The sequence below is a fragment of the Toxotes jaculatrix genome, chromosome 7 (genome assembly GCF_017976425.1).
Source record: "Toxotes jaculatrix isolate fToxJac2 chromosome 7, fToxJac2.pri, whole genome shotgun sequence".
NCBI lineage: Eukaryota > Metazoa > Chordata > Actinopteri > Toxotidae > Toxotes > Toxotes jaculatrix.
This window is the reverse complement of record NC_054400.1, coordinates 21,557,095-21,583,200: the sequence shown is the minus strand read 5'-3', so window position 1 is coordinate 21,583,200 and position 26,106 is coordinate 21,557,095. Positions and strand designations below refer to the sequence as shown.

Genomic DNA, 26,106 nt, shown 5'->3' with positions numbered 1-26,106 from the left:
TCTATTGACTTATTGCCTTACTTTAGCCCTCCTCCTCTCCGACACAGCAGGAGAAACAAGAATGAAAGTGAGCACTTAGTAAAATTCCCTTGACACGCATCCACAACTCCACTGGGTTTAATCTGTATCGCTCTGCATCAATGGGTAATTTGGGGCTTTTAATTGCTCTGATAATGGTCCAGCAAAGAGCACCAGATCGACCTGCACTCAGATGTCTGTAAAAGGCCGCTGACGTGGTTAAGTGCACGACACATGTCTTTAGTGTCCCCCAGGTGGTACTACAGCTTGGGAATGAAAAGACTGATGCACAAACACGGCAGATTGTTGATCCTGGATGTCCAGTGCTGGTGTCAGCAGATCCAACCAGACAACTTGGCGGGGGCTGGCACAATAGTGTGAAACAGAGAGGGGTGGAGGGGCACTCACTTAGGGCTGGCGGGGGGTAACAGATGTAGATGAAACAGCCTCGGAGAGGAAAGCAGCAGTCAGCCTTCATAAAGCTGATGGAGTGTAGGGCCAAATGGAGAGGAACTAGCAGAGACTGGGCGGAATAAAGAGCACGAGGCAGCATCCACCAGTGAGCACTTCTAACAAGGAAGACAATCACCTGTGGAGATTTTACATTGCATTTATGAAAATGTGTTGAGTTACGCAAGAAGACAGCACCATGAACTTTTATAAAGAGTGAGGACATAAGTTCTAATGTCCAAATAAGGCCATCACAAGGATTTTAGGGTTACTGACAAAACACTCACTTAATTTATTTGGTTCAATGTTCAAATATATATTTTTTGCTCATTTAATATGGAGCAATTATTTTAAGGTAATTAATTTGGAAATCAACAACTGCTCATAAACTCAGCGCAACAAGGTAAACTCTCCGAACCTTGTCTCTACATTCCTGCTAATTAGCACTGGATTTACATATTCCATCCCCTGAAACACTTCTGGTAATTATTAGGGAATTATGGACCCAGAACATGAAGGATAACCACATCATTACCCAGTAAGTCTAAATTGTGTTGTAAAATGGAGAAATACAAAGTTGTTTATTTTACTGATCTAAAATTAAATTTTAAAATGATGGAATATAACTCCCCCATGGTTGCTAAAACCCCCAACTGCTCCTCAAAAATGTCCGAGCACATGACCCTCAGCGACCATGAGCCACGGCCAACTGATGTGCAAGACAAAAGTGATATCCTATTAGATATTTTTATTAAATTTGAAAACGTATCTCATTAATAGGATACTAATTTTGCATATTTTGTGTGACAGTGTGTTCTAGTACATTGCAACGCTTCTTAAGACACAACTCTCATTCTATGAAAAAGAAAACTCCATTTTAAATCAGACTTGTTCCTGCAGTTTTCCAGTGACAGAAATAAATGATGCATAGTGGTGGAGGTGGCGTTTCACATATTATCTGACTGTATTAAACCGAGAACTGAGGCAACAAACAGAAGCGTGGAGCAAATCTCCACTTAGCAAATAGAAATATTCTACAACCACTCTTGATTTTGCTCTTTGAATTCTGCCATGGTAAATCATACAGTATGAAAGATCAATGAAAGGATTCAAAACTTATCACCACATCACGGTTTGGTTTTCATTTCACACACATCAGGACTTGATGCTCAGAATTCATTTACAGACATGGCTACAGAGTTGAGAGTTGAGGTCTACAACCTGCAGCACCACTGCTTCATCATTCAGGTACAAACCCAAATCAGTTCAACATGGTTTTTTTTCTTTTACAACAAACTATGATATCGGAGGCACAATACCTAAGGCTCGTCTTCATCTAAACATACAGTGATAAACACGAAAATACACTTCACAACACAGACTTAGGTGTAACAACAAAAAAGGCACAATGTTAAGATTTCATGATTATTCAGTAGTTGATGTGGTGATAACTCGATCGTAGCAGTGTTGAAAGAATAAACGTGAAGTTTACTCCACACTACCATGTTATTGCATAGCCAGTAGTCTTCACTGCTTTATTTCACTTGAAGATAGAAAAGGTTTTCTCTATGATAAACAACACAGAGGAAGCTACAGTGACAGGAGCTGATGAGGGACCAAGGACAAACAGTAGCACTAGCATTTGAGCAGGCAGGGATTCACAGTCAGAGTGTGATTATCTAAGATCACATCTGAGACGTAACAAAGACTGTGCAAAGGTCCTGAATGACACTTTGGTTCGGAGGCACTCAAAGTGGTCAACATGCAAAAAGGACACGATGCTGCCACAAAAATAACGTCCTCGTAGTACTTCGAATTCAACATGATTGCAAAAGTGCAATGTCAGTGTCTAGTGCACATAGATTTAATTCAACGCAGCTGCTTCAGTCCTCACTAGAGTCCTCTGAGTTGTCCATGTCCACGTCTTCCCATGAAGCCTTGGTGCGCTGCTCCCAGCTCCTGGCCTGGGCGATCACAGCAGGAGGCATAAGCACCACGCAGGCTGCCAGGCCGGAGACGCGCTCCTTAAACTCTGTCTCGTTATCCCACTGGTCTGTGTCGGTGTTGTACACGTGAACGTATTTCATCCTGTGGCCTTTGTCATGAGAGCGTCCGCCCAGGATGTAGATGCGACTGTCCAGCACAGCTACGCCGGGTTCTCCATGTCCAGCGGGGAGAGGGGTCATTAAAGACCAAGAGTTGGCTGTGGGGTCAAAGCATGCCACCTGAAGACAAAAAAAGGAGGGGGACATTAATTAAGAAAAGTGCTGTCCACACTGTAATAACCTCTGTCAAAAATCAGACTCAACAGACTATAAAATATTTTATAAGCTGAAAAAACAAAAACAAAACAGAAGCAATGTGTCAATAATGCAAGAGCAAATTCATATTAAGAAAAAAACGTGGAATAACAATAAAAAACTGGAGTTACACAGGAGAACGGCAGGCAGAACTGTATGAAAGACTGTGAGACGACGGTTTACTCGAGTAAACACTGCCTTCACTGTGCAGCACAAACGCCACTGATGACTTGTGACATCGCACCTTCAGGACATCACGCCGATATCCTCGCTCATCATTGCTTCCGCCAATGACATAAACGCGTCCGTTAACAGCAGCCATGCCGTGCCACGCCCGCTCCACTGGCCCCTCTGCACACGCTGTCCAGTGATTTGCCGCAGGGTCGAAACAGTAGGTCTCTCTGAGGTACGCCAGGCCTCTGCGCCCACAGGTTATATAAATTTTGCCGTCCAACGCTGCTCCAGCATGTGCATACACCTGAAGGGAAGGTTAGACTAGTATCAAAGGAATGTCAAGAAACAGGGAATACCAGGTGTACACCCGTGAGTATGTAGCTCCATCATGTGGATGGTACAAGTATTACATGCATTTTCTTTTTTCACCTTGCAGCTCTTAAATCTCATACCTCTCTCCTTAGAGGTGATACAAACTCCCACAAGTTGGTGCGTGGGTCATAGCGCTCCACTGCATCCAGTTCATTGCTGTAGTCTCGCCCTCCGATGGCATAAATATAGCCCCCCACCACACAAACGCAGTGGTCAGCGTGCTGCTGCTGCAGAGGCTGGACGGTGCACCAGCTGTTGTGACGAGGGTCGTATCTGGGAAAGAAATATGACTCCAGAAATTCAATCAGCAGGAAATAAGTCTGAGCGCAAAGTAGATATCAAATCGACTGAACTATGAGCTCAATCAGAGGAGGAAACAGAGAGAATCCTACTGGAACAAAACAGATCAGTTCAGTGATTTTTAGAAGGGCATGAATCACCACAAGATCTATTCAGTAGCTGTTCCAGGCATCTGATCATACTACATGATCTTCACCTTTTTTCTCCATTTTCTGATATCGCCTCAGCTAAACGATTAACAGATTAATCAATAAAGAAAAGAAACTGATAGTTGAAGCCTTCAGTAGACCCAAATATGAACCAGTCAAGAGGTCAGGTCTGTGTTCATTTGACCTAAACAGATATTCTGATGGGATCTCACCTCCAGCAGCGAGTCTCTGCTCGAAATCCACTGGTGTTCTTGTCTCCTCCGATGAGATAAACAAAGTTGTTGAGCACCGCGATGCCCTGGTTGGACATTCGGGGCGTGTGAGCTGCAGTGAGAGCCCTCCACTCCCTCCAGCTCGGGTGGAACACCTGAAACAAGTGCTCGCTGTCTGTGAGGGAGCTGGAGGTGAACATCCCCCCGAAGCCCAATATACAGTGGAAGGTGGACCGCGGCTGGGTGAGAGGACTCTGCAGGACGGGCTGCCTGATCTCCTGCTCGTGGTAACGCAGGGCAGCTGAAACCGAATCCTTCAGCGGACACTGGTTCAGCCTGCCATACAGTCTCTGCAACACGTGTTTCTCAATCAGGCAGAAACGCACAGCGTCAAGCATCTTGAGATTGTCCTTTAGGTCAGAGAGATAACAAATGAAGAAAATGTTATTAAGGATGAAACAGCTTGTGAGTAAAACAGTGATTCCCTTCTTGCTTAGTAAATTCTGTGTATGTGATGAGATGATGAGATGAGTAAAAAATGCAGACACACCTTGGGACTGACCTGTAAGTACACCCGGTCAGTTTCCACCTCCTCGGGACTGTAGTGGTAGTGAAGCGCAGCCTCGTACACCTCGTTCTCACTGTTCACCTGGAGCTCGTCGCTGCTCAGTGCTCTGAAGACTTCGTCTTGGGGCAGCTGTCGGTACACGTCAGTTCGAGACAAAGTCTGAATGTTCCTGAGCATGTAGCGATGGATCCTGGCATTAAGTTGCTGCAGTCCATACAGATCAGCTAGATGATGAACTTCTAAAATGTTGTTCTCATCCATCCAGGAGAGGAGGAAATCACAGCAGAAGCCAATGACATTCTCAAGCTTTAAAAACACACAAAAGGGCAAAGGTCATCTGAAAAAATACAATGCTAGACAAATTACTTTAGCAAAAAGAGGAACAAATAGCCTACCTGTACCAGTGTGGCAGCTGTCAGCACTTCCTGAACACACTCCAGGTCTAACTCAATCTCTGAGGTGTAGATGTAGTCAAGTATTTTTTTCATGGCCATGTGAGATACGCCATGAATTGGAATCTCCTTTTGCTGTGTCTCCCGAAGGCCTCCAGCAAACATCCCCCTGGTGGAGAAGGGTGATGCATAGTTATGTTAGGTCAACCTGGTGGCCCAGTGACGATAGTATACATAATATTTAGCCACAATGACCCCAGTCTGAAAACTCTGCCACAATGTCCACCTCTCCTTCTCTGCAGATGTCCTGACATTATCTACTATGAACTGTGCAATAAATAAAAAAGGCAAAGGAAGAAGAATGCAATTAAAATGCTCCTGATGCTGAGATTTCTGTACCCATCACAAAACCTTCATAGACTTTCAACCAAATCTGTGTTGAATGTACTGTGCTTCAGTCGTCATTCCCTTCAACTGCTGGTACAATGCACATCCAACAGTGCACGGTAAAAGCAAGAGATGTCAGTGTCGTGTCTTTACCTACTTTTAGCATCATAATGGGATTGCAGGGCTACCTACCAAAAGTAGGGCTCTGGTTTACCAGCACAAAGTAAACCCCAGAGAAGCATCTCCTTCCACCCCCACACAGTAAGCTACAAGTCAACATGAAGCACAAAGTGATATACTGACTTCACAGTCAATGCATCTATCTGTATCACTCTCCCCCATATCACATATACTGCTGGCTGCATGTGGACATCAGTGGCTGTATCTGTAACAGATCTCAAGTTCAAAGGTTGAAGATTGATTTAAGTAATAATGTAAGCAGACAAGCAGACACAAACAAAGCACAAATAAACACAAAGTAAACCTAGAACGGCTGCTGGTCATATGACAGTGATGATGAGCTGCAGGGGATGTAATAACTTTGTTTTAACTGGACAACACCGAGGCATGGCGGTGTCTTGTGACATAAGGCTGCAAACACTTGCACTCACTGATTTGATTGTGCTTTTGTATGTAAATTGAAACCAGGAATAAAACAAAGTGTGTGCAACAGCTTGACTGGGCCTGTAGTTAGTCTGTACTGGCTTCTGCATGGACTGACACAAAGAGAGAGGGCTGTGGAAAGTCTTACCAACGCTGTGACACAAATAAAGAAATGAGAGAAAATGAAAGTGAGTAAACAAGGTGAAAGTAGATCAACAAGGCGGCCTTGTGACTGCTGTGACTGTTTACCTAAAATAATCGCAAGAGGCTGCCAGAAGTACACGGTGGGCTTTGATGGGTCTTCCCTCCACCAGCAGCACCACATCAAACAGGATGTCACTTTGTCTGAGAGCCAGCAGGCCGTCCACCAGGCTGCGGAAATGGGCTGAACTTCTGTAGGTCTGTCGGCCCGGACGGCCTGATGAGCCAGCGCGTCCTCCCACTGGACTCAGCTCTCCATCCTCAGCCATAGCAAGATACTGATGTTCGGGCTTCATCGCTTCTATCTGTCCAGTGCTTACATCACTTTACGTTGTCCTCACATATTTGTTAGACATTTCTGTCACCGCTGCCGTCGGCATGTAGATAAACACGCAGGAAGAGGAGGAATCAGCTAGCTGCTAAGGAGGAGGATGGTTACAGTGGCTTGCAATGTCACTGCAGAGTCAGGTACAGAGCTAAGCTATAACACGGTATTTACACGGTATAACCATGCAGTTATATACGCCCTACAGTCGACCTACTGCTATGCTAGCTGGCAACACGCCGCTAAGCCGTCAGCTAACGTTAAGTGTAAACGTCGAGGGACGTTGGCTTGTAGCCTGATGCAGCGCACAACAAAAACAGGCAGACTCTGAAAACCTGAAGCAAAACGACTGCGCGAAAAATATCTTCGTGTTCGTCAAAAACAAACCGGTCTGCGCTAAATGTTTGATCACAGTGACACCTCAAATCCTTTTTGGAAACAGTAGCTCGGTCGCCTGATTTTTTTTTTTTCGGGTTGACAGATCAAAACAACTCTGTTTACTTTTTGGTGTCAGGCGGTGAGCTCAAACGCCATTGGTCCCTGCTCTCGTGTTTTCCCGCCCCTCTCTCTAAGAACGAGCCAATCAGAGACGTGTCACCTTGCAGTGGTGGAATAAAATGACAGCTGTAGTTTGTCTTTTAAAATTATGTTTCTAATGTGCACTGTTGGCCATTTTGTTGTTATTTATCCCTTGATTAGTTTCTAATTATTTACGCTGACTGATAAAGTAAGGTTTTTAGTTAAACAAATGTTTAGATGCTGTGATGCCTTCCGTCAAACACAGGAGGACGCTGTTTCCTGCACAAATGGCATTTCCTATGTGTCTGCTGTCTCTGTGCATGCTGTGCAGAGAGTGGCTCCACTTGCTATTACACAGACTAATTAACTAAACAACAGTAGTTAGGCTAAGGACCACCTGAGTGAGCTACATTAAAATAAAACACATATTGATGCAAAAATTATTGAGTAATTTTAAAGGCACCTTAACTTGTCATTAGTACTTTTACTGCAGATACTTAAATACAATTGATGGATAATACCTCTGTACTTGTGACGGAGTACAATATTATATTGCTACTTTCCACTTACTGGCACCTGTTGTATTTCAAAACACAAAATGGCAGAGAAAACACTTTTAGCAAATGTTTATTTAAGCAATACACAGTAGAGATTTTAATTTTAAATAATACATTTATGTAACAGTAAAATCAAACCATAATATGATAATAAGGAAGAACCAGAAGCCTAAAATTCTTTTTATTAATCCTTCTTGTCAACTGTTTGTTGTATTTATCATTTTAGCCCCCCTCCAATGTTTGGTCTCCATCTGATCAAACACTTTCCAGATCGATTTTACCACTGTCTGATAACTGCATGAGCTGCCAGATAGATTTCCTTAGGCAGCGAGTCACGATGCTCTTTTTTTTTTTTTTAATAAAACTGAAGTCTCCATATTGCTTGGGCTTTAGATTCTCATTCATCTTCTGCCAAGTTTTCAATTTGCATATATCATTTCCTGACATGAGTAGAGATTTTTCCACTCGCAAAAACACTGTTGGAATAATCCATCACTTGATTTATTTTCTCGTCTAATGTACATTGCAGCGTAGAGCACAGGGGGAATTGACAGGGGTAAGCTCCCCTGGCTCGTTTGTGTTGGGTGCAGAAATGCCCTTTTCAAACAGAAAATCATAACCTTTTTTTTATACCCTGACACATTGTCTGTACTTGTCATCTGGCTGAAGAAATGCCCTACCATAACTCCTGCCAGTGACAGAGCCTAGTGCAGCTCTCTGAATAGCAAAACACACACACACCACTGATACACTGCATGCATACTATAATCCACTAATGTTAGTTTCTAATATATCAAGCTTTTGACAGCTAGACCTGAAACTATTACTTGATTAATCGATTTGTCGATTGGCAGAAAATCTATTTTGATTAACTGCTTAAGTCATTCTTTAAACAAAAAAAAAAAAGTGATTCCATGATCACCTGAGGCTTTAGGAAATTGTGATAGGTATTTTTCACTATTTTCTTACAATTTATAGACTAAACAATAAATCGGTTATTAAAGATAAATCATTTGCAGCCCTAATCACAACCTGTATTTTACAATTATATACTGGCAGGACTACTATAACAGTGTTACAAATGCGACAACCAAAACCCAGAAATATATATCACTCATCAGTCACTGACAATAAAGGTACTGATGGTACCCAAATGGATTACGTTTTACCAGAGAGATAAATCTTAATTACTGACTTTAACTCTGAAATGTTGTAATTATTCTTCTAATGTGCTTCAATTTTCCAACATAAGGTGTTAAAACTTCCAAGCAGTGACTATCACACACAGATGCACACTTCACTTTTTAATTGTTCAACATGAATTTAAAATAATTTTCACACATTACTTGCTAATTGGAGTGACATGATCACAGGCGCACTGTAACTAATGTAGTTTGTGGGACTGCGTTAGTGTTCTTCTTGTGACGTCAGTCAATGTGAAAGACGGACAGCCTGTTCTTTGTTGGACCCTCCTGGATGTCCCAGAGAGCTTGCTATTGCCATTACTGAGACTAGAGCATTCCAGTACATTAGCAGCAGACCGTCTCCTCTCATCAGGAAAAAACTGTGTGGATCCACAGCGCCACAGGCCAGAGGAAGAAATGACAAACAAACAAACACAGAGGCCTGCTTTTACAGAATTAACTGTCAATCTTAGCTACAATCAGGCTTTCAAAAGGGGATGATGGCTGCAGCAGTTACCAAGACGGGAAATAGTCTGTGACCTTGAGCTTTCACAAGCATCCCTATCACACAAATCCTGCATTAAGATGCTTAATCTTCATTCAAATGATTGCTGAAGGAGACCATCATATGGTGAGGCGATTGCGAGTTGTAAGGAGGGCTATGTGTGCTGTTGGTACAATGAGCTCTAACAAGAAATAGTGCAGTGCAGTAGGTTTATGAAAAAAAAATGTGACTGTACCAACCATGCTCCACAGCATGGCTCCCATATCCTACATCTGATAAGAGAAGAAACTGACAGACTAGAGGACAATGCAACTGATTAGTCTGGGACAGCAGAGCTCCAGTGGTGCCGTTCATTCTGCTCGCACCCCATCTAAGATGGTTTCCATGCCAACTACCTGCCATCTTTAGTGTGGCACAAGAGAGTTGACTGGCAAAGTATGGCCAAAAAAAGCCAAAAACAACAAAATCAGCTGTAACTGTAAATGTGTACTTGCTCTCTTTGCTCAAATCTAGACTTTGCTTGACATCTAAAAGCTGAAATCCTTTCCTAAAGACACCATTTGTAAATTTTATGGGAGTAAGGCAGAATCTGTTGAGCAGAAAAGAGCAGTAAAGAGTGAAAGTCAAAATAAATTCAAAACTGGACAGTTCATGAAGGAATGGGAGCAGCGTGAGACGAGTTGTATCTCCTGTGTCATACACGCTCCCTGCTCTGTGATGTGATGGCTGTAAAGTGACTGAGGTGCGGTCCTGTGCAATTTTGCTGTGGCTGCTCAGTGACTGTGGAGCGAGCAATCAATTTTCCTCTGCATCAAAATCCTGTAACACAACAACTTCCAGTACCACTGCTTGATAAGGCCTGCCATCCAATGGCAGCCACTGGGTGATACATTGTTCTCCTCAAATGATAAGCAGTGGGGGGTCATTTACACTGTCACAGGATTTGGACAAATCTGCCTCGGTATATTTTGTTGTGATTATGAATCATTTTGTGAGAAACTACAATGGCAAATTGCCTTGTGATTGCTTGAAACAACTGATTTTTTTCATATATTATATATATTCAGTAATCAGGATAACAAAAATGGAAAAATGTTGACATTTATTGGTGGAGCATTGTGGCAACTCTCGAGTCAGCTAAAGCGGTGTTGTTTTCTTCCTTTCTCAGAGGTCGCAGTCATCTTTAGAAAAGGCTGGGAGATTTCCCCACCTCACTGGGGACTTAGAGAAAACAAACCAACGTTGCTGAAATATTTAAGCCTCCCAACAGTATGTGCTGCTCTACAGGATAGCAAGGATTATCAGTTAGTGCTAATAAAAAAAAAGAGGAAAACGTGAAGTAAAAATCTCCCAGTGCCACAGGTTTTGTTGAGCCGTTTCATACGGTTGTTCATCATTGTTCATTTGAAAATTGTGAAAGGTTGGACGCAACTTTATAGCTTCTTGTGGAGAAATACAGAGGGTGGATTATCTCTTCTTTTTCTCACATGGCCCACACATGGCAGGAAGCTGGCATTTCCCAGTGGAAAGTATTATACAAGACAGCAAGCACAGACTTGATAGCACCAAATAGCTCGGCTGGACAGTGCTTTGACAGCTGCTCTCAAAGGAGAGCTTTGGTCATCATCATGTACAGTTTATCTACACTGCTAATGGAATACCAGAAGCAATGGAAATAGCTTTGCGCCTCTAGTTTTATTTTGACATGAAATGATTCATTTACATTATGCACGATCAGTGAGATTTCATAAGTGTTTCAGAAACCTAGCCATGTACAGTAACCCTGGTAACTGCAGTTCTTGCATTACGGCCAAGTAGAATGGGACTGATGGTAGGTCAGATTTTAATTGGGATAAAGCTACAATGACCAAAGAACCTGAGTGGATTGTTGGCCATATCTGCCATGTGTCAGCGGATCTGGACTCATATTGAACAGGGCTTCTGGGGATCAATAGCAACTTGCCGTCCTCCCTCTATCACGTTACGCTGCCTCTGAATTCAGTTTTCACCTTCTGCGACTGGGATGAGAGCTATTTTGGTGTGTGACAGCCACCATCTTATTCGCTGTGACAACGTTAGTGTAAATTGTGAATCATATGCAGACACCGAGGAACACTGAGGGAAAAGTGAGGCAGTAAAAAGAATTGTGTGTGCTGCACACAGATGTGGCTGGAGCTGAGGAGAATACTTATGTGGTTTAAAAAGCAGGAGGGACATGCAGAACATTTATATGAATTAAAGGAGGAGGGTCAGCAGGTCTAATGCACACTGGATTGATTCTACCTTTCGGTCTGCTAATGCAATTGTGTTTTAATAAACCCCAATCTCAGGCTCCTCTCTGGTCTATTTCTCTCTCTTCTCTCGCTCTTGCTCTTTTCTATTTCCCCGATCTTCAAATCAGTTTATTCCACTATACAAAATGTAATTCTTACAGCAGCATGCACTGAACTTGAAATCAGTTTATTTTTATCTTTGTTTCATTTCATGCTTGGCAGACTTTATGGCCCAAATCTACAATACTAAGTTTTCATTTTGGTCATAACTTGGAAACATATTAGGAATGAATATCAAGAAATTTGGAGTTGATACTGAATTTAAAGGAATAGCCTGACATTTTATAAATATGCATTACTGGATAGTTAGGCGAGAAGCTTGATACCAGTCTCATTTCTTTAATGTAAATAAGGCTAAAACCTGAAGGTTAGCTTAGCTTAGCATAAAGACTAGAAACATGGGGAAACATGTAACCTGACTCTGTTCAGTGGAAACAAACATGTTTGATCTTGTTTGTTTAGTACAAATACAGTACTGGTAGGTGGTTTTGTTGCCTTTGCACACAACCAAGTTAGCTGTTCCAGCCTTTCCAATCTTAACTTAATAATGATATTTCCCAGAATGTCTAACTATTCCTTTCATAATAACCATAAGGAATGTAAGCTTTAAATCTACAATAACTAAGTTTACTTAGGGCCTGAGGAGTGATGCCATGAGCGCTTCATGCGATCCTGACTTTCACCTTTTAAATTCAGCAAACAGCTGCCTACTCATCCAGCTAAACATCCAACAGATACACCACATTAGCTTTCATTTCGAGTTGTATTTACCACCTGATGAATGTAAGCCCTATGTTAACTCTCCTTTTGCCCCCATTTTTGGTATCTACTAACTGTGATTTGTGTGAATGAACAAAAACAGTAAAAATGTGGGACATAAAACCAAAACAATGAGCTGAAAGACACTAAAAAGATTTATAGAGCTGAGTGTAAAAGTCAGTTGATTTATACTTCTGGTATCTTAACTATGAGTAATTCCCTTATCCACTTTTAACAATAACGGCTAATCATTTATTTACTAACTACTCACAGAGGCTCTGAATAAGACAGACCAAGTGAAAATAAAACCACAAAAGGAACATGACCTATGCTGAAAAATGATTACATTTTACTGTAGGCTATATGAACTGTGTTTTTATTTAATACTCACCATTAAGTGCTGCTCCCAAAACTCACATTTTAACAGAGGAGCATCAGGGTGAGCTTCCGTGTCAGATGTGATCTATGCAACTGAAGGGGGTTGTTTGTCATCCATGACTACCTGAGGCATTGTGGCATTTGTTCTTGGCTGGGGTTATTTAAAGCCTCAGGGATTTATAGGATTGTGTTGCAGTGATGGTGTCAAGGATCACTTCAACTTGGTTCATGTAAAGGGCTGTAATATTGTAGGAGAGACTGTCCTTTGCTCGATGAGTTGCTTTGTGAACACAATGTGTATGGATTGCATACAAGGGTTGCAGTGAGAGAGGAGCTGAAGGCAAAACTGAACCATTTGATCAATATGGTTTGCCTGTTTCAGTGTTTGATTTAAAATTGAGACAGGAGGTTGAAAAGATGGAATGGTCTTTAGCTATATTCAGATTTAGCATTGTTGGGTTTTCATGCCATCAATTCCTGGAGTAATTTTTACAGCTCATATGAGGTAAACATGGATGAACAATGACAGATCAAACAATTAAACAAAGAGTCATGATTCCATGTACTTTTGATTTTCCTATCCTGTATTTATTCCTGGATTTCTACCTTTCTGACATGAAAAAAAAAACATCACACATCATCATACACAATATCATTAATATCAAACAGAATATATATTACGTACAATGCATACCACATAGAAATCATTAATAATACATACATCTGCACACATATCCCAATGAAATATTGCAATTAAAACAACGGTTAGTGTCTCCCATTCTCAAAATGCACAAATAGACTCCTGCACAAGAGTTGCAGCTGAAGGACAACGTGTGCACCTTTTGATTGATTAGTTGTTCTCTGCCTTGTACAATCTGCACATACATGGATACATGCATGCATAAGGTTCCTTATCACTGCCTGACATATGGTTAAAATTCATGTTAACCAATATGACCAGCACTATAATGTGCTGGCACAGAATGGCCTCCTTATGGCATTATGGTTAGCAGCTGTAAATCTTTTCATAATGATATTTTTACGCCCATAGATGAGCTGGAAACAGGAGCACGCAGACAGACCTTGATCCTATTTTACAGTAACAGGGAAATTTACATGCAACTGTGGTACCCCGTGCTATGATTTACAACACTGTCGCTATCAATATAAATTTTACATCATCATTATCTATGATGTACCTCTGTTATTAGTGGCTTCATCTGGAAAATATTTGACCTTACTGCTCACCGCAAGAACTCGGGGAACAGTAATTTTCTGTCCTACTTACATTAATTATTGTTACATAAGTCTTTTTGGCCTTATGTGCACATATTTGTCAGTACTGTTACTGTAAGACATATTTTATGCATCATGACATAACTATTAAACCTGAACTCATATTGTCAAGTAGAGTACAACACCAGCTACAGAACAAGTGGCAAGACATTAAATTTCTGCCAAGCATAATTTAGATATTCAACAGGAATGTGATGTTAGTTTGTTCTTCGTTGTTTATTTATTTTATTATCATTTAGCCTTCTTACAGGTCCGAACACTTAACATTAGAACTCGCTATATGATCCCCTCAATCAACAATAAACTCTCAAACAAATTCTGCTAATGCTTCTGCCATGACTTAATTTCACCTGCCCTAATCACTATCAATCTTAGAAGTTAAGGAGGTTTTACAAAGTTCTGACTCATTTCCATTATTCATTATGAATATAAGAGCTATGTAAAATCAGCCCTCATCGTATTTTTATTTCTTGTCTTTCTTTCATTCTGTCTTTAACCTCCTTTGAAACACAGCTAAACAAAGTGAGGTTACAGAGAACCACCACTTCTTCCCTTGTTTCGGATGGCCGGTGTTAAAATCTATTTTGAAGCCCCACTGCACCACAGAGGATATTAAAGGTCTGTTAAAGTGAGAGGTTTTGTCAAGACAAATAAATCACAAAAGAAAAAAAAAAACATGCCTTGCATTTAAAAATACACATGAACAGTCGCTCCCCACATACTATTAAACATGGATATGTGGAGCTACAGCTGGGGAACAATTCATTGTTAATGGGGCAGAGTACTTTATTGATTTACACTGGCAATGACACATAAAACTATTAACAATCTTCCCACAAGAACCAGCTGTACAAATGCCTTATGTAATATGAGTCTATCTCTCTCTGGATCCAAATATGGCCATATTTGATTCAAGTTAAATTATGTATTGTGTAAATGGAAACGGGATGGGAGTCTAAACAGCTGATAGAGTGTACCGAATAAAAGAAGACATCAAATATTTCATGTGACAGCGAGATAATGTTTCAAAAATGTTTGGAACACGTTATCTGTTCTTGTCCTACCTTATCACCTAAGACAGGGACAAAACTAATCTGCTTTCTGTTAGTTTACGTACGAGTGCTCTTTGACAGAAAGGTTAGTTTTAGAAACCGTGTTCCCTTTGCCATAACAGGTATTCTTCCTCTCCAGATTGCACAAGCTTCTCTGGCCACAGTCTATTGTGCTGAGCATCCTCGAGTCCATCAACCTGTCACTTATCAATCACAGTAAACTGGTGGACACACTGTCAAAAAAAAAAACAAAAAAACAATTTCATGTCACCATAATGCTCAATTGTCTGGACATTTAAGACTTACACTTAGAAACGTTTCCCTCTTTCCTTCTGTCAAAAAGGCATTCAAGAAAAATCAAAATGTGAGTGACAGCAGTGGCGATTGCACAAGAGGAGAGGTACAACAGCCAAGTCTCAATATATTGAATAGCTGTACTCTCTACTGTACTGCAGTACAGTTCATGCAATTTTTCCAGCATTCCTGCTTTTCTCTGAAAAATATGGGCATAGATTAATCGTCTTGAGTGACTTGACACCCTTGCCTCTGTGTCAAGTAAACACCCACAGAGCTGTTGTTGGTGGTGGCAAGTCATTTCACCGTTCTGCCTCTCAGACAAACAGCTATTACTGTTCTCTCAAACAGCCTCCACTTGAAACAGGAGCGTGTGGGGACAGTGTGAAGAAGCAGTTAACAATCTGTTGCACAAGCAAGAGAGGTGCAAAAAATAGGTTTAAAATAGTTCTAGGTGTTATCTGCGGAGGGAACTGGACAGAGAGTTTAATCGCGTAGATGTTTCTGTCGCTTTGGATGTGGAAAATTATGCAATGGTGCACACTGCAGATGCAGAGAACATTGGACTGGGGTGGTTAGTTCTGGGTATGAACTGCAGTAGGTTAATGAATGAATCTTAGACATTTAAGACATTTGAGACAATGTTAATCATCTTTAAAACAAATAGAAAAACCAGTTTATTGTCTTGCAAGCAAATATACACAATTCAGTCAGTATCCGTCAATATTCATTATTAAATGCTGGCAGGATTAACTGAGCAATGATTTATGCAGCATAGTGTTTTGGGTGACAAAATATACTTTAGTGAAACAGGAACACAAGATGAAGTTCTCTGTTAATGACAACTGGCGATTGTCTTCAACAAATAGACTATTCATAAGAGCTTCACAGACTCTCCACAGACTCACAGGATGTGAAAACTTAAAAAAAAAAAAAAAAAACCTGTCTGAATTTCACTGACCAGCAGCGTTTCTGTTTATCCACAGCTAATTGTGCCCTCAGTATACTCTGTAGTCCTGTTTAAAAATGTTCCTCATGTGGAAAAAAGAACACAGTATAATACAAACAGTATAATTAGTGTCTGCTGTATATACAGGCACAACATCAAAACCAGTAACTGGTTTTGATGTTGTGCCTGTATATACAACAGACACATACTATAAAGTATATGCAGTACAGTATAAACACATGTACAGTATAGTATACAGTATATAAGGTACAGTGATATACATATACAGTATAAAAATATATATTTTTTATTATATGTATACATATTTTAACATCAAAGCCAGTTACATGTTTGAATATTGTGGATGATCGTCAAAGGCTTGATACTGTGTATAGACACTGTACAGCAACCGCTGAAAACCCCATAGGAATTTTAAGCATTGCACTAATGATATTAGTGTTATATGTTATATACAGTCATATTATGGCGATTTTGAGTTGTATGAAAGTTGCCTCATTACTCGAAGTCTGTTCACGTTCCTGTGCAAGAGACCAGATAAAGTATCTTTCACCATTTCTGGGCTTCAGGTGGGTGAAACAGACCATGTGTGCAAATTTCAAACAACTCAATTTTCCCATTGCCCCCCCTCGTGTGCGCGTGTCCTCGCGCACGCGCGTGTTCGTATACGTGCGTGCGAGCCACGGAGAATTTATTATGTAACATGTTCCCAATCACATCCCTGCCTGAGTCTGAGGCATAAGGTCGCTTTAAGAGATATCTCAGCTCTTATCAGTGATCCTGGCTGGCAGGACACCTCCTACCTTCGGCTCGACCAAAAACTCTGTTGTGTCTCACCTGATGCGAAGCTGTGCTCGAAGTCCCCGAGGAAAGATTATCTCGGTAAGAAACAAAGGCTTTTGGATGGATGGTAGGTTTCCTGATATTAAGAAAATTAGATTTTCTTATAGGGTAGGTAATATATATATATATATATATATATATATATATATATATATATATATATATATATATATATATATATATATATATATATATATATATATATATTATCATTACCGAAGCTCTAACGACTCTAATATTCCAGTCTAATATTTCTTAATAGGCTTTTAAGGTGCCTGTAGTGAGTTTTAATAGCCTCACCGCGCGCTCTGGTTGTTTTGAATTCCCTGCGGTGAGAGGCTGTGGAAGCTGTGCTGATGGGATTTAGAGGATCCCTCTCAGGCTGCTGTCCAAATGAGATGCTGAAAGTGTGAGTAGCGCTGTTTAGTGGACAATCAGCAGGTTTTAAGGTGGAAATGAGATGAGTGATGGGTCTCCCCCGGACAGAAGGGCAGTGAGCACACGCGGTGGAGGACAGTGGAGTCTCCTCCTCCACCTGTCCGGAGCTGAGAAAGAAGTCCACCTCGCTGCGAGCAGACTCACACAGGAGCTGCAGACAGACGGTGGATCAAGGACGTGCTGCAGAGTAACCACTCTCACACTTCGCATCCCTTCATGTGTTTTTCATCAGCCGGTGCGTGATGTCTGTAACTATTTTTGCATGTGCGAATCCGGACCTGTGGCTCGTTTTGTGTCATGGCAGAAGTGGCTTAGTGAGGCGACTGAACAGACCTGATGTTAAGGACGGAATAAAAACGTTATTTACAATTTACAGTTTTTGAGAAAAAATCCTGTAAGCTATAATTTCTTTGTTTGGTTTTACCACAGGGACTTTACAGTTTCTCTCACATGGTGTATTTTTAATATTTCTGTAGGCTGTTACTTTATGTGGAATCTGCACGTGATCTGTATAATTTCTCCAAAGTCTCATGCTAAGTGTTAAAAATGTCCTTGGAAAATTCCCTTGTTTCATTGCTTGGAGAGTTCACCACCAGCAGACACAACACAACACAAAGCAATGCATCACTTTAAGCGTCCAGTTTCTGCCATAAATAATCAGCATCAAGGCTGCAGTATGGGCATGATATGCGGGCCACATATCCAGAAATCCAGCCAGTTATAGTCATGTTGACATCCAGGAAGGGATTCATTATCCAGACGTCTAAACAGAGAAGACTGTGTACCACAAAGGAATTCAAGTGGTATTACCATACTTAGCTCCATGTACAAGTGTTTACTTGTTATGAATACTCTGGCTTTGTTTGTAATTACCACAGATGAAACGGCACATTATAATGACATTACTGCTCAGACCAGAGACAGTCGCAAGCAATTAATGTCCAACCTGTCAGAAGTTATCATTGCGAAGAGGATGTCAATTAAAAATGATAAATCCTCTGAATCCTGCAGATTTCATTCTGTTAGCATAGCTGTGTTGCAAAAGGAATTTCTGGCCAATTGAGCCGTGGGCAAAACATCTTGGTTAATCAGTACTGTTTTCACTGCTGCGTGTAATGCACGTATGCTCACATCCACACACGCTGCTCAGATGTTGTTGGTCTTGGTGTAGGGAAATTGTGTTTCTGTTTTCCAGTACATTAATTTGTTAGAAATTGTGAGGATCCAGGAATCTATTGCGAATGCTCAGTGACGGTGAGAGGTGTCTGTTCTTTTACGGATAGAAACAGAATAAATTCCTGCTGTCAAAAGGGGGAGAAAACAGTGAAAGGGAATGATTGTCTCTGAAGGAGCAGTCATTATCACGGTTATTGTGATGGAAATTTAAATCAGCATGCCATTATAGTGATGCCACAAAGTCTGGATCTGTGCTGTTTTCTTGATGATATGCCATCAGCGGGTCATTTATTTATTCTTATAGCCTGTACTCGAGGAGATAGAGAATCTGCGCTCTGCCAAGGATATCTGCATACCGACATTAATTATTCCTTTCATCAAATCTTTGTTGTTGTAATGTGGAAGCCACTAACAGTGTGTACAAAGGTTAAACTGGACCACTAAATACATCTCAGCACCAAAAAGACACTTGTGTAATTACATTCAGGAAAGCTGTGTCCTGCAGCAAGAGAACCACTTTCTGCCACACATCCTTATTTAACAGAAGTTAAATGATGAAATGAGCTTTTTTCGGCAAGTGAGGGTTAATTTCTTTTCATGTTGCAGTTTTCATGGGAGCTACACTTCAATTTGAGCGATAAACCAACCCCTTATCTTTAGAGTTCATAACTTCAAAAACAAACTTTTCACAGCTGGAAATTTATTTAAGGGTACTCATTTCTTTTTCTTTTTTCTTTTTTTTTTCAGGCAGAAAATGAAGACTGCTGTAAAGACTGCCAAAGATTAAGGATGAGGGAAAGCTGTGAGAAATGCAAATATTATTCATGAAGTAATTACAACAGGTGTGACACAACAAATTAGCTTTATTAGTTCCCCAGCCTTTGAAGTGAGCCCGGGAAAACCGTCATGGAGCCGCAGCACAACAGCAATCACAACCAAGCCCTGTGGAAGGAGATACCGTGGGATTTCACCGAGGATTGCTCGCTCTCAGTGAGTGGCACCACTTTTCTCATTGTTGCTTACAGTACAGTCATGGCCGTGGGTCTCATTGGGAACTCTTGCCTGGTGTTTGTCATCACACGGCACAAGGAGATGCGCAACGTCACCAACATTTTCATCGTCAACCTGTCTTTGTCTGACATCCTCATGTGCATCGTCTGCCTGCCGGTCACCATTATCTACACTCTGATGGACCACTGGATCCTAGGAGACACTCTCTGTAAGCTCACGCCCTTCATCCAGTGTATATCAGTTACTGTTTCCATCTTTTCCCTCGTCCTTATCGCCATGGAGCGCTACCAGCTCATCGTCCACCCGACTGGATGGAAGCCTGTGGTGGGCCAGTCCTACCTGGCCGTGGCTGTCACTTGGATCGTGGCCTGCCTAATCTCAGTGCCTTTCCTCTCATATAGCGTACTCACCTTGCCTTTCCAGAACCTAACCATCCCCTTCCCAGTCAGCGATCACCCTGTTTGTATGGAGCGGTGGCCATCTCTTCAAGAACGGCGAGCTTACACCACCTCCCTGCTCGTCTTCCAGTACTTCCTTCCTCTTGCTCTCATTATGATCTGCTATCTGCACATCTACATGCGCCTAAGGAGGAGGAAGGACATGGTGGAGCGCGGCAGGAACGCCACTCAAAAGAAAAACAAGGGCTCCACGAGGATCAACGCCATGTTGCTCTCCATAGTGGTGGCATTCATCCTCTCCTGGCTCCCTCTCAACATCTTCAACACGGTGTTTGACTGGAACCACGAAGCCATCCCGTCCTGCAGCCATGACCTCATCTTCTCATTCTGCCACCTCACGGCCATGGCCTCCACCTGCATCAACCCCATCATCTACGGTTTTCTCAACAGCAATTTCCAGAAACACCTCAAGTCCACTCTGTTGCGCTGCCGCTGCTGGGGGGTGGCAGAGAGGTACGAGAGCGTCCCGCTCTCCACCGTCAGCACAGAGGTCACCAAAGGGTCAATCTTGAGCAATGGCTCTATCAGCATCAATACTTAAATCCAAGCCTTTCTAGTAAAAGACAAAGAAACTACTGGGGGGGGGGCTCTCCAGCCCTCATTGTGTCATCCTTTAGAGATTTTCTCGCTTCATTTTGTGCAAAAGCAAGGTTGACATTTACAAAGTTATAAAACTAACAATAGCAGTCCAGAGGGAGCAGGCTGAAGACACTTAAACAGCATGGCGCTGTGTCCTCGATTCACTATGAGTTCACGTGTAAGAGGAAGTAGATAACAAAATGATGGTGCAAAGGTTGGACAAGTTTAAGTATTGTTTGGCAACTGAAGACACTTTACATGGGTGCTTTTGCAATTGTAGTCTGTATAGTCCATTCCCCGTGTGCTGTGAAGAGAAAGCATTTAATGTCATGTTTTCTTTCTCAAGTACTGGGGCCTATTCTGAACTCATGTTTAACTGAATATCAGCTGTTTTGAGTTTGCTTTTCACACCTTTACCTGCTGTAAATGTGAGCAGTGGAACCACTGGAGGGTTTTGAAAGGACAAAAGGTTTGGGGTTGTTCTTTTCAATTTTGCTGTTTTATGTTAATAGTATTGATGAAAATATTAAGGGATTGTGAACTGTGATGTGTTAGTGATTATTGACAGAGTAGCCTATTACACAACTGAAGGAGAGAACATTAGTGCATTAAATGTGGCTCCAGGTGTTCATGCAGCCGATCTACTGGCATCATCTTAATGCATTTCTTATTACCTAAAATCACCACAAAAGATGTAATAGTTTTTACAAAGAACCTTGGAAGGAGCTATACATTGCCGCTGTCTGCCAAGGTCTGTGTTCCAGTTACACTGTGTGTGTGTGTGGGATGGTTTTTCTCATAAAATGTTCCCATACAACAACCGTATATCAAGTGCCATAAAACAAAATAAAAACAGCAAAAAGGGACTTTGTCAGAGCGGGCTGCTTCTGCTGTATATTACATTACTAAATACGTGTATGGCCTGTAAAAGATGTGACACAGTTAGAGGCTAGTTTATGGTGTGGTTGGCAATAAAGAGCACCATGTAGCATAGCAGATATCTCCTAGGAAACCTGTTGTTGGTCACTTCTCTTTGTGGTATTGAGCTGAATTAAAACATTTGCTGTTATCTTTAATTACAGTGTCTATGTTGCAGTATTTTCTTCTGATGAGACACAACCTTGACTATGTGTTCTTCAGTTCTTGTACTTCTTTTTTTTTTTTTTTTTGTCAAACTCCATGCCCACCTTATTTTCTGTGTGTGTGTGTTAAACCACAATTGATTTTTCGTTGTCACCTTGTAGGTCAGTTCATCCACATCATTCTCAGTTTTTAACCCATAATTGATTGGTCCAAAGTTCCCCATTAAAGACAAAATGGTGCTCTGAGACCAGACCGCTCCATGTCCACAGTAGAAAACAGTGTGGAGTGTTGGATCCCAGTTCCCCAGAGATTATAGCACTGATCTGTGTAAACATGAGCTAATCAACACTTGCATTATATGGGAATATTCTAGTATGGGATGTACATAAAAAAAAAAAACACTTCTAAACATCCAGTATGTCAAAAATGTTTTGTTTCTCTCTGAGGTCAAATTCAGTGTGCTGCCTGTGTGTTCATTATTCAGGGGAAAGTCTGAGATCACAACACATTTTTGATGTGCTTGTAGTGTTGAATAAATCAGAGTTGTGTTTGGTGCCTTAGATGTCAAACAGCATGGGGAGGGGAAAAACCATATGAGAGATCAGTGGGAATTGTGCTAAATATTCATGCTGAGGGAACTCATGTTAACAGTTGTACTTTTATCTGTCTGAAATAAGAAGCATATCAACTGAGTGGGAAGGAGAAGGTAAGGTTTTTGCCTGTCAGGGGCCTTTTAGATGTGATGATATGTTAGGAGGTCGAGTGTGGGATGTTTTTACACGTTAAAGAAACTCACATAACCTGCCAAACTGTTTTCTGAGGGCAAGAAAGCTCTCAGAGGTCCTCGTCAGCATAATTGACTGTGTGTTTCCGCTGTTTTGGCCTGAACTGACCTTTAACATTCAGTCAATCCCTCCTCTCCTCTCCTCTACTTCTTCCCTCTCAACTGTCCTTCCTTTTAAAATGCCAGAGAATGAAGTCGCAGTGTTCATATTGTTTTGAATAAAGGACCCAAGATGCCGGAGGTGCTGACGGACTCCAGCGATACTTGACAATGAGTGGAACTTAAATGATGCCATTGTACATTGTTACCCAAGTAACTGTTAAGGGGCTATGGGCACATTAATGTGCTATGAAATGAAGCTCAGCTGGAGACAAACACTTAATGACTCCAGGGCCAGACTCTCCTTGTCAATGGAGCAGTTCCAGAAAGATTAGCATCTTGGCTCCCTGCATTTTAATTTAGAGAGATTCTCATATAAGCAATCTCTGCAGATCACAGGAACAACATGAACTACATAGTTGGCCAGAGATGTTCTCAAGCTGTTGTTTTGAGCATTTAAATTATCTTCTGTCACATATTTAGCCTGGCTGACTACCGTAAGAATAAGATATAATTCATCCAGTTTTGCATTGTTCCCATGTTGGGAGTAATAATAATAGCTTTCAGTGCTTTCTGTTGGTTTGGAGAAGAAAGTCTCTTCCCCCTGTTGTGTGAATCTTTCTCCCTAGCCAACGCTTGTAAAGATCAGGAGACTGCAAAACACATACTAACGACATCACATCTACAGAATAATGTGAGTAATGTGAATCTGCTGGGATCATACTGAGCCTGAGGAATTGTGAGAAGTTGCATAAGGTGTCTCAATACAGACATGCTACAAAATGATTTTTCAGCTGGAAATCATGTACACAGCGATGTCAGACAAAGTCATCGACCTCGTGCACCTTTGATCCTGTGTGAGAGGGAACTAATCCTTTTGTTTTGGCATATGAAAAGGTCAGAGGGCGTCTGACTCTGGAATCCTAATCATGTTATTATACACTAACGTCTGTAGGATGCAATGAAACAGACAGGTAGCTCATGCAAGGGTCAAACACATGGATCAGCTCAGTCAATAATTTCCTTATTGTCTTATCTTTCTATTGGATTGCCTTAATGGTTCCGCCTTGCCTGCGTCAGGTGCTTCCTGATTCATTAGATCCGTCAGGGAGGGTTTATTTCAAGGGAGTATTTACTGGTTTTTCCTATTTATTAGTTTGGATATCATAACAGCATGAATGTTGCATGAGCCTGTTTATGTCCCAGACCTGCAGAATGAATCCTCCAGAATGAATTCATGACAAAACAGTCCAAACAACAAAACTCTATCTAAATAAATGTAGAGATATCAGTTATATATTGGAAGATATTTCTGGAACTCAGTTTTCTCTGTGTCTTCTGTAGTATTAATAACACACACACACACACACACACACACATACACACACACACACACACACACACAAACAGCAACGTGCGCAAACAGTTTTGTCTTGCATAACGCAAGCAGACTTGACAGCCGGGAATAGCAGCCCCCGATTGGTGTCGGCCAGTTTTTCCTCGGGATTGGTTTTGTCATTGCATGAGCGTGTTGAAAAAAGAAAATATGATACAGTGGATAGATAGATAGATAGATAGATAGATAGATAGATAGATAGATAGATAGATAGATAGATAGATAGATAGATAGATAGATAGATAGATAGATAGATAACATTGCCATGACAATTTAGGGGCCTGGCCTTTGTGTCTGACCTTCCATTTTCTTTGATCAGAAGAAAAGAGGTAGACCACAGCCTGCTTTAGTTGCCTGGTTACAGCTTCCTCAGGGGTTTCAGTGGGTTTCCTTCGAACTGACACAGAGCACCAAGCTATTAAAGGCACTTTATTAAACACTGACAGAGGAGCTACACCAGGCTGAGGCAGTATTAGTGGAACCAGCTCAGTCAAACGGTTATCTCAAGTGGAAAGATGGACAAAAAAGAAAGAAAGAAAGAGAGACATAGCATTTGTTGCTGGGGAAACTTAATGGCAGATAAGATAACTTTCCTTTTGACTGGGCTTATCAATATCGTATAATTGTAAACAGGCACTGGAAAGTAATGGGCTTTTTTTTTTTTTTTTTTTTAGAGGTGTGCCACAGCAGGTAAAGCGTAATAAAATAACTTAAAGGAAGTGAAAGTGATTTTGGAGAAAGACTGATATTTGAACTCAACAGCCAAACAAATATGCCTCCCTTCAGTGCTCCTTCCCCCCAAAGTCACTGACGTGCATTGGTAAGGTAACAACATCTGGGCCAGCTGACAAAAAGAGCAATATGGTGGGATCCTGAGTGTCTGCCACCTGAGGGTAAGTTAGGGTCAATAAAGGAAAACAATTTTTATTGCTATGAAAATACGGGTGGCATATGTTTTTTGTAGCACTATGGAAAGTGTGATAATGAGCCTGTCAATATTTAAATAGGTGTTGAAGCCAAATATTTATCTAAGTCAAAGTCTAAGCTGAGGAGTAGCTTAGACTTTGCATTGGTAATATTATTGCTAGTAGCTTCAACAGTAACAGTAGCTTATACTCTACCACCAGTGATTCATGGAGAAACGTTGTTTATTGCAAATTCTAAAAGAAAAAGGAAAAAAATAACACGACAGGGTTTTAACTCTGACATTAATTCAATTTTCTTTTTACCGTGGTGCAATTGCACAGAAGAGCAGATAGGTGGGACGAGTGACGTTACACAGGTCAAGATGTGTAATTCCAAGGGAAATAACATGAGGTCTGCAGTAGCAAGTGAAATCTTTTTATACCAAGCTGACAAGGTCCTATCTCTGATGTTATTTACGTTTCATTACCATCATGGTGCAGCTCAGTTCCTCCAGGGTGAGCAGCCGGCAGAAGCAGAGGAAGAGGCAGAAGTCACAGTGCAACTGGTTCCAGCAGCCTGTCCTGTGCAGGAGGAAGAGCTCCCCTCTGTTCCCCATTTACAAAGCCAGGGCTGTGTAGGGACACTGGATCTTTTTTTTTTTTTTTGAGTACACACACTACTATGTCTACATAGTACACACTACATCTATCTATGTGTACATCTGTCTATCTATGTATCTATCTATTCGGTTTATGTGTGCTAGAGCCATTTTACTGTGCATGCTGATTCACTGGTATGGTTTACTAGGACGTTTCTGTATGAATTAAACAAATGTTATATAACATGTGAGCTTTAAAAGTTTGATTAGCTGCTGACAGAAGCTTCACATTTATCTCAAAGACAAGATATTTTGGGAAATAAACATATTCACTTTCTTGCTTAGAGTAAGATACACCCACTTTATCTATCTCTGTCCAAAGATTACCTGAAGATTACCTGTTGCCTTCGGACACAGCAAGGCCAACTGTTTCTCTTCTT

General features: G+C 41.2%; 2 protein-coding genes across 5 annotated transcripts; one reads left to right on the top strand and one right to left on the bottom strand.

Moving 5' to 3' along the window:
• Positions 1-1,101: 1,101 nt before the first annotated feature.
• On the bottom strand, positions 1,102-6,947 carry klhl22 (kelch-like family member 22). 2 transcript variants are annotated; one of them, XM_041043069.1, is made up of 7 exons: positions 6,175-6,947; positions 4,939-5,104; positions 4,538-4,849; positions 3,976-4,385; positions 3,395-3,587; positions 3,013-3,246; positions 1,102-2,693 (listed from the first exon to the last, which is right to left on the bottom strand). In XM_041043069.1, the coding sequence occupies exons 1-7, from the start codon at positions 6,420-6,422 to the stop codon at positions 2,352-2,354; spliced, it is 1,905 nt and encodes a 634-aa protein (XP_040899003.1). In that variant the 5' UTR covers positions 6,423-6,947; the 3' UTR covers positions 1,102-2,351. The 2 variants fall into 2 exon arrangements, with proteins under 2 accessions (XP_040899003.1, XP_040899002.1); XM_041043068.1 differs by having other exon boundaries at positions 1,103-2,693; positions 4,526-4,849.
• A 10,101-nt stretch (positions 6,948-17,048) lies between these two features.
• Positions 17,049-21,859, top strand: npy8br (neuropeptide Y receptor Y8b). 3 transcript variants are annotated; one of them, XM_041042381.1, is made up of 2 exons: positions 17,049-17,177; positions 19,500-21,859. In XM_041042381.1, the coding sequence occupies exon 2, from the start codon at positions 19,659-19,661 to the stop codon at positions 20,760-20,762; it is 1,104 nt and encodes a 367-aa protein (XP_040898315.1). In that variant the 5' UTR covers positions 17,049-17,177; positions 19,500-19,658; the 3' UTR covers positions 20,763-21,859. The 3 variants fall into 3 exon arrangements, with proteins under 3 accessions (XP_040898315.1, XP_040898314.1, XP_040898312.1); XM_041042380.1 differs by lacking the exon at positions 17,049-17,177 and adding an exon at positions 17,546-17,811; XM_041042378.1 differs by lacking the exon at positions 17,049-17,177 and adding an exon at positions 17,930-17,970.
• Positions 21,860-26,106: the final 4,247 nt, after the last annotated feature.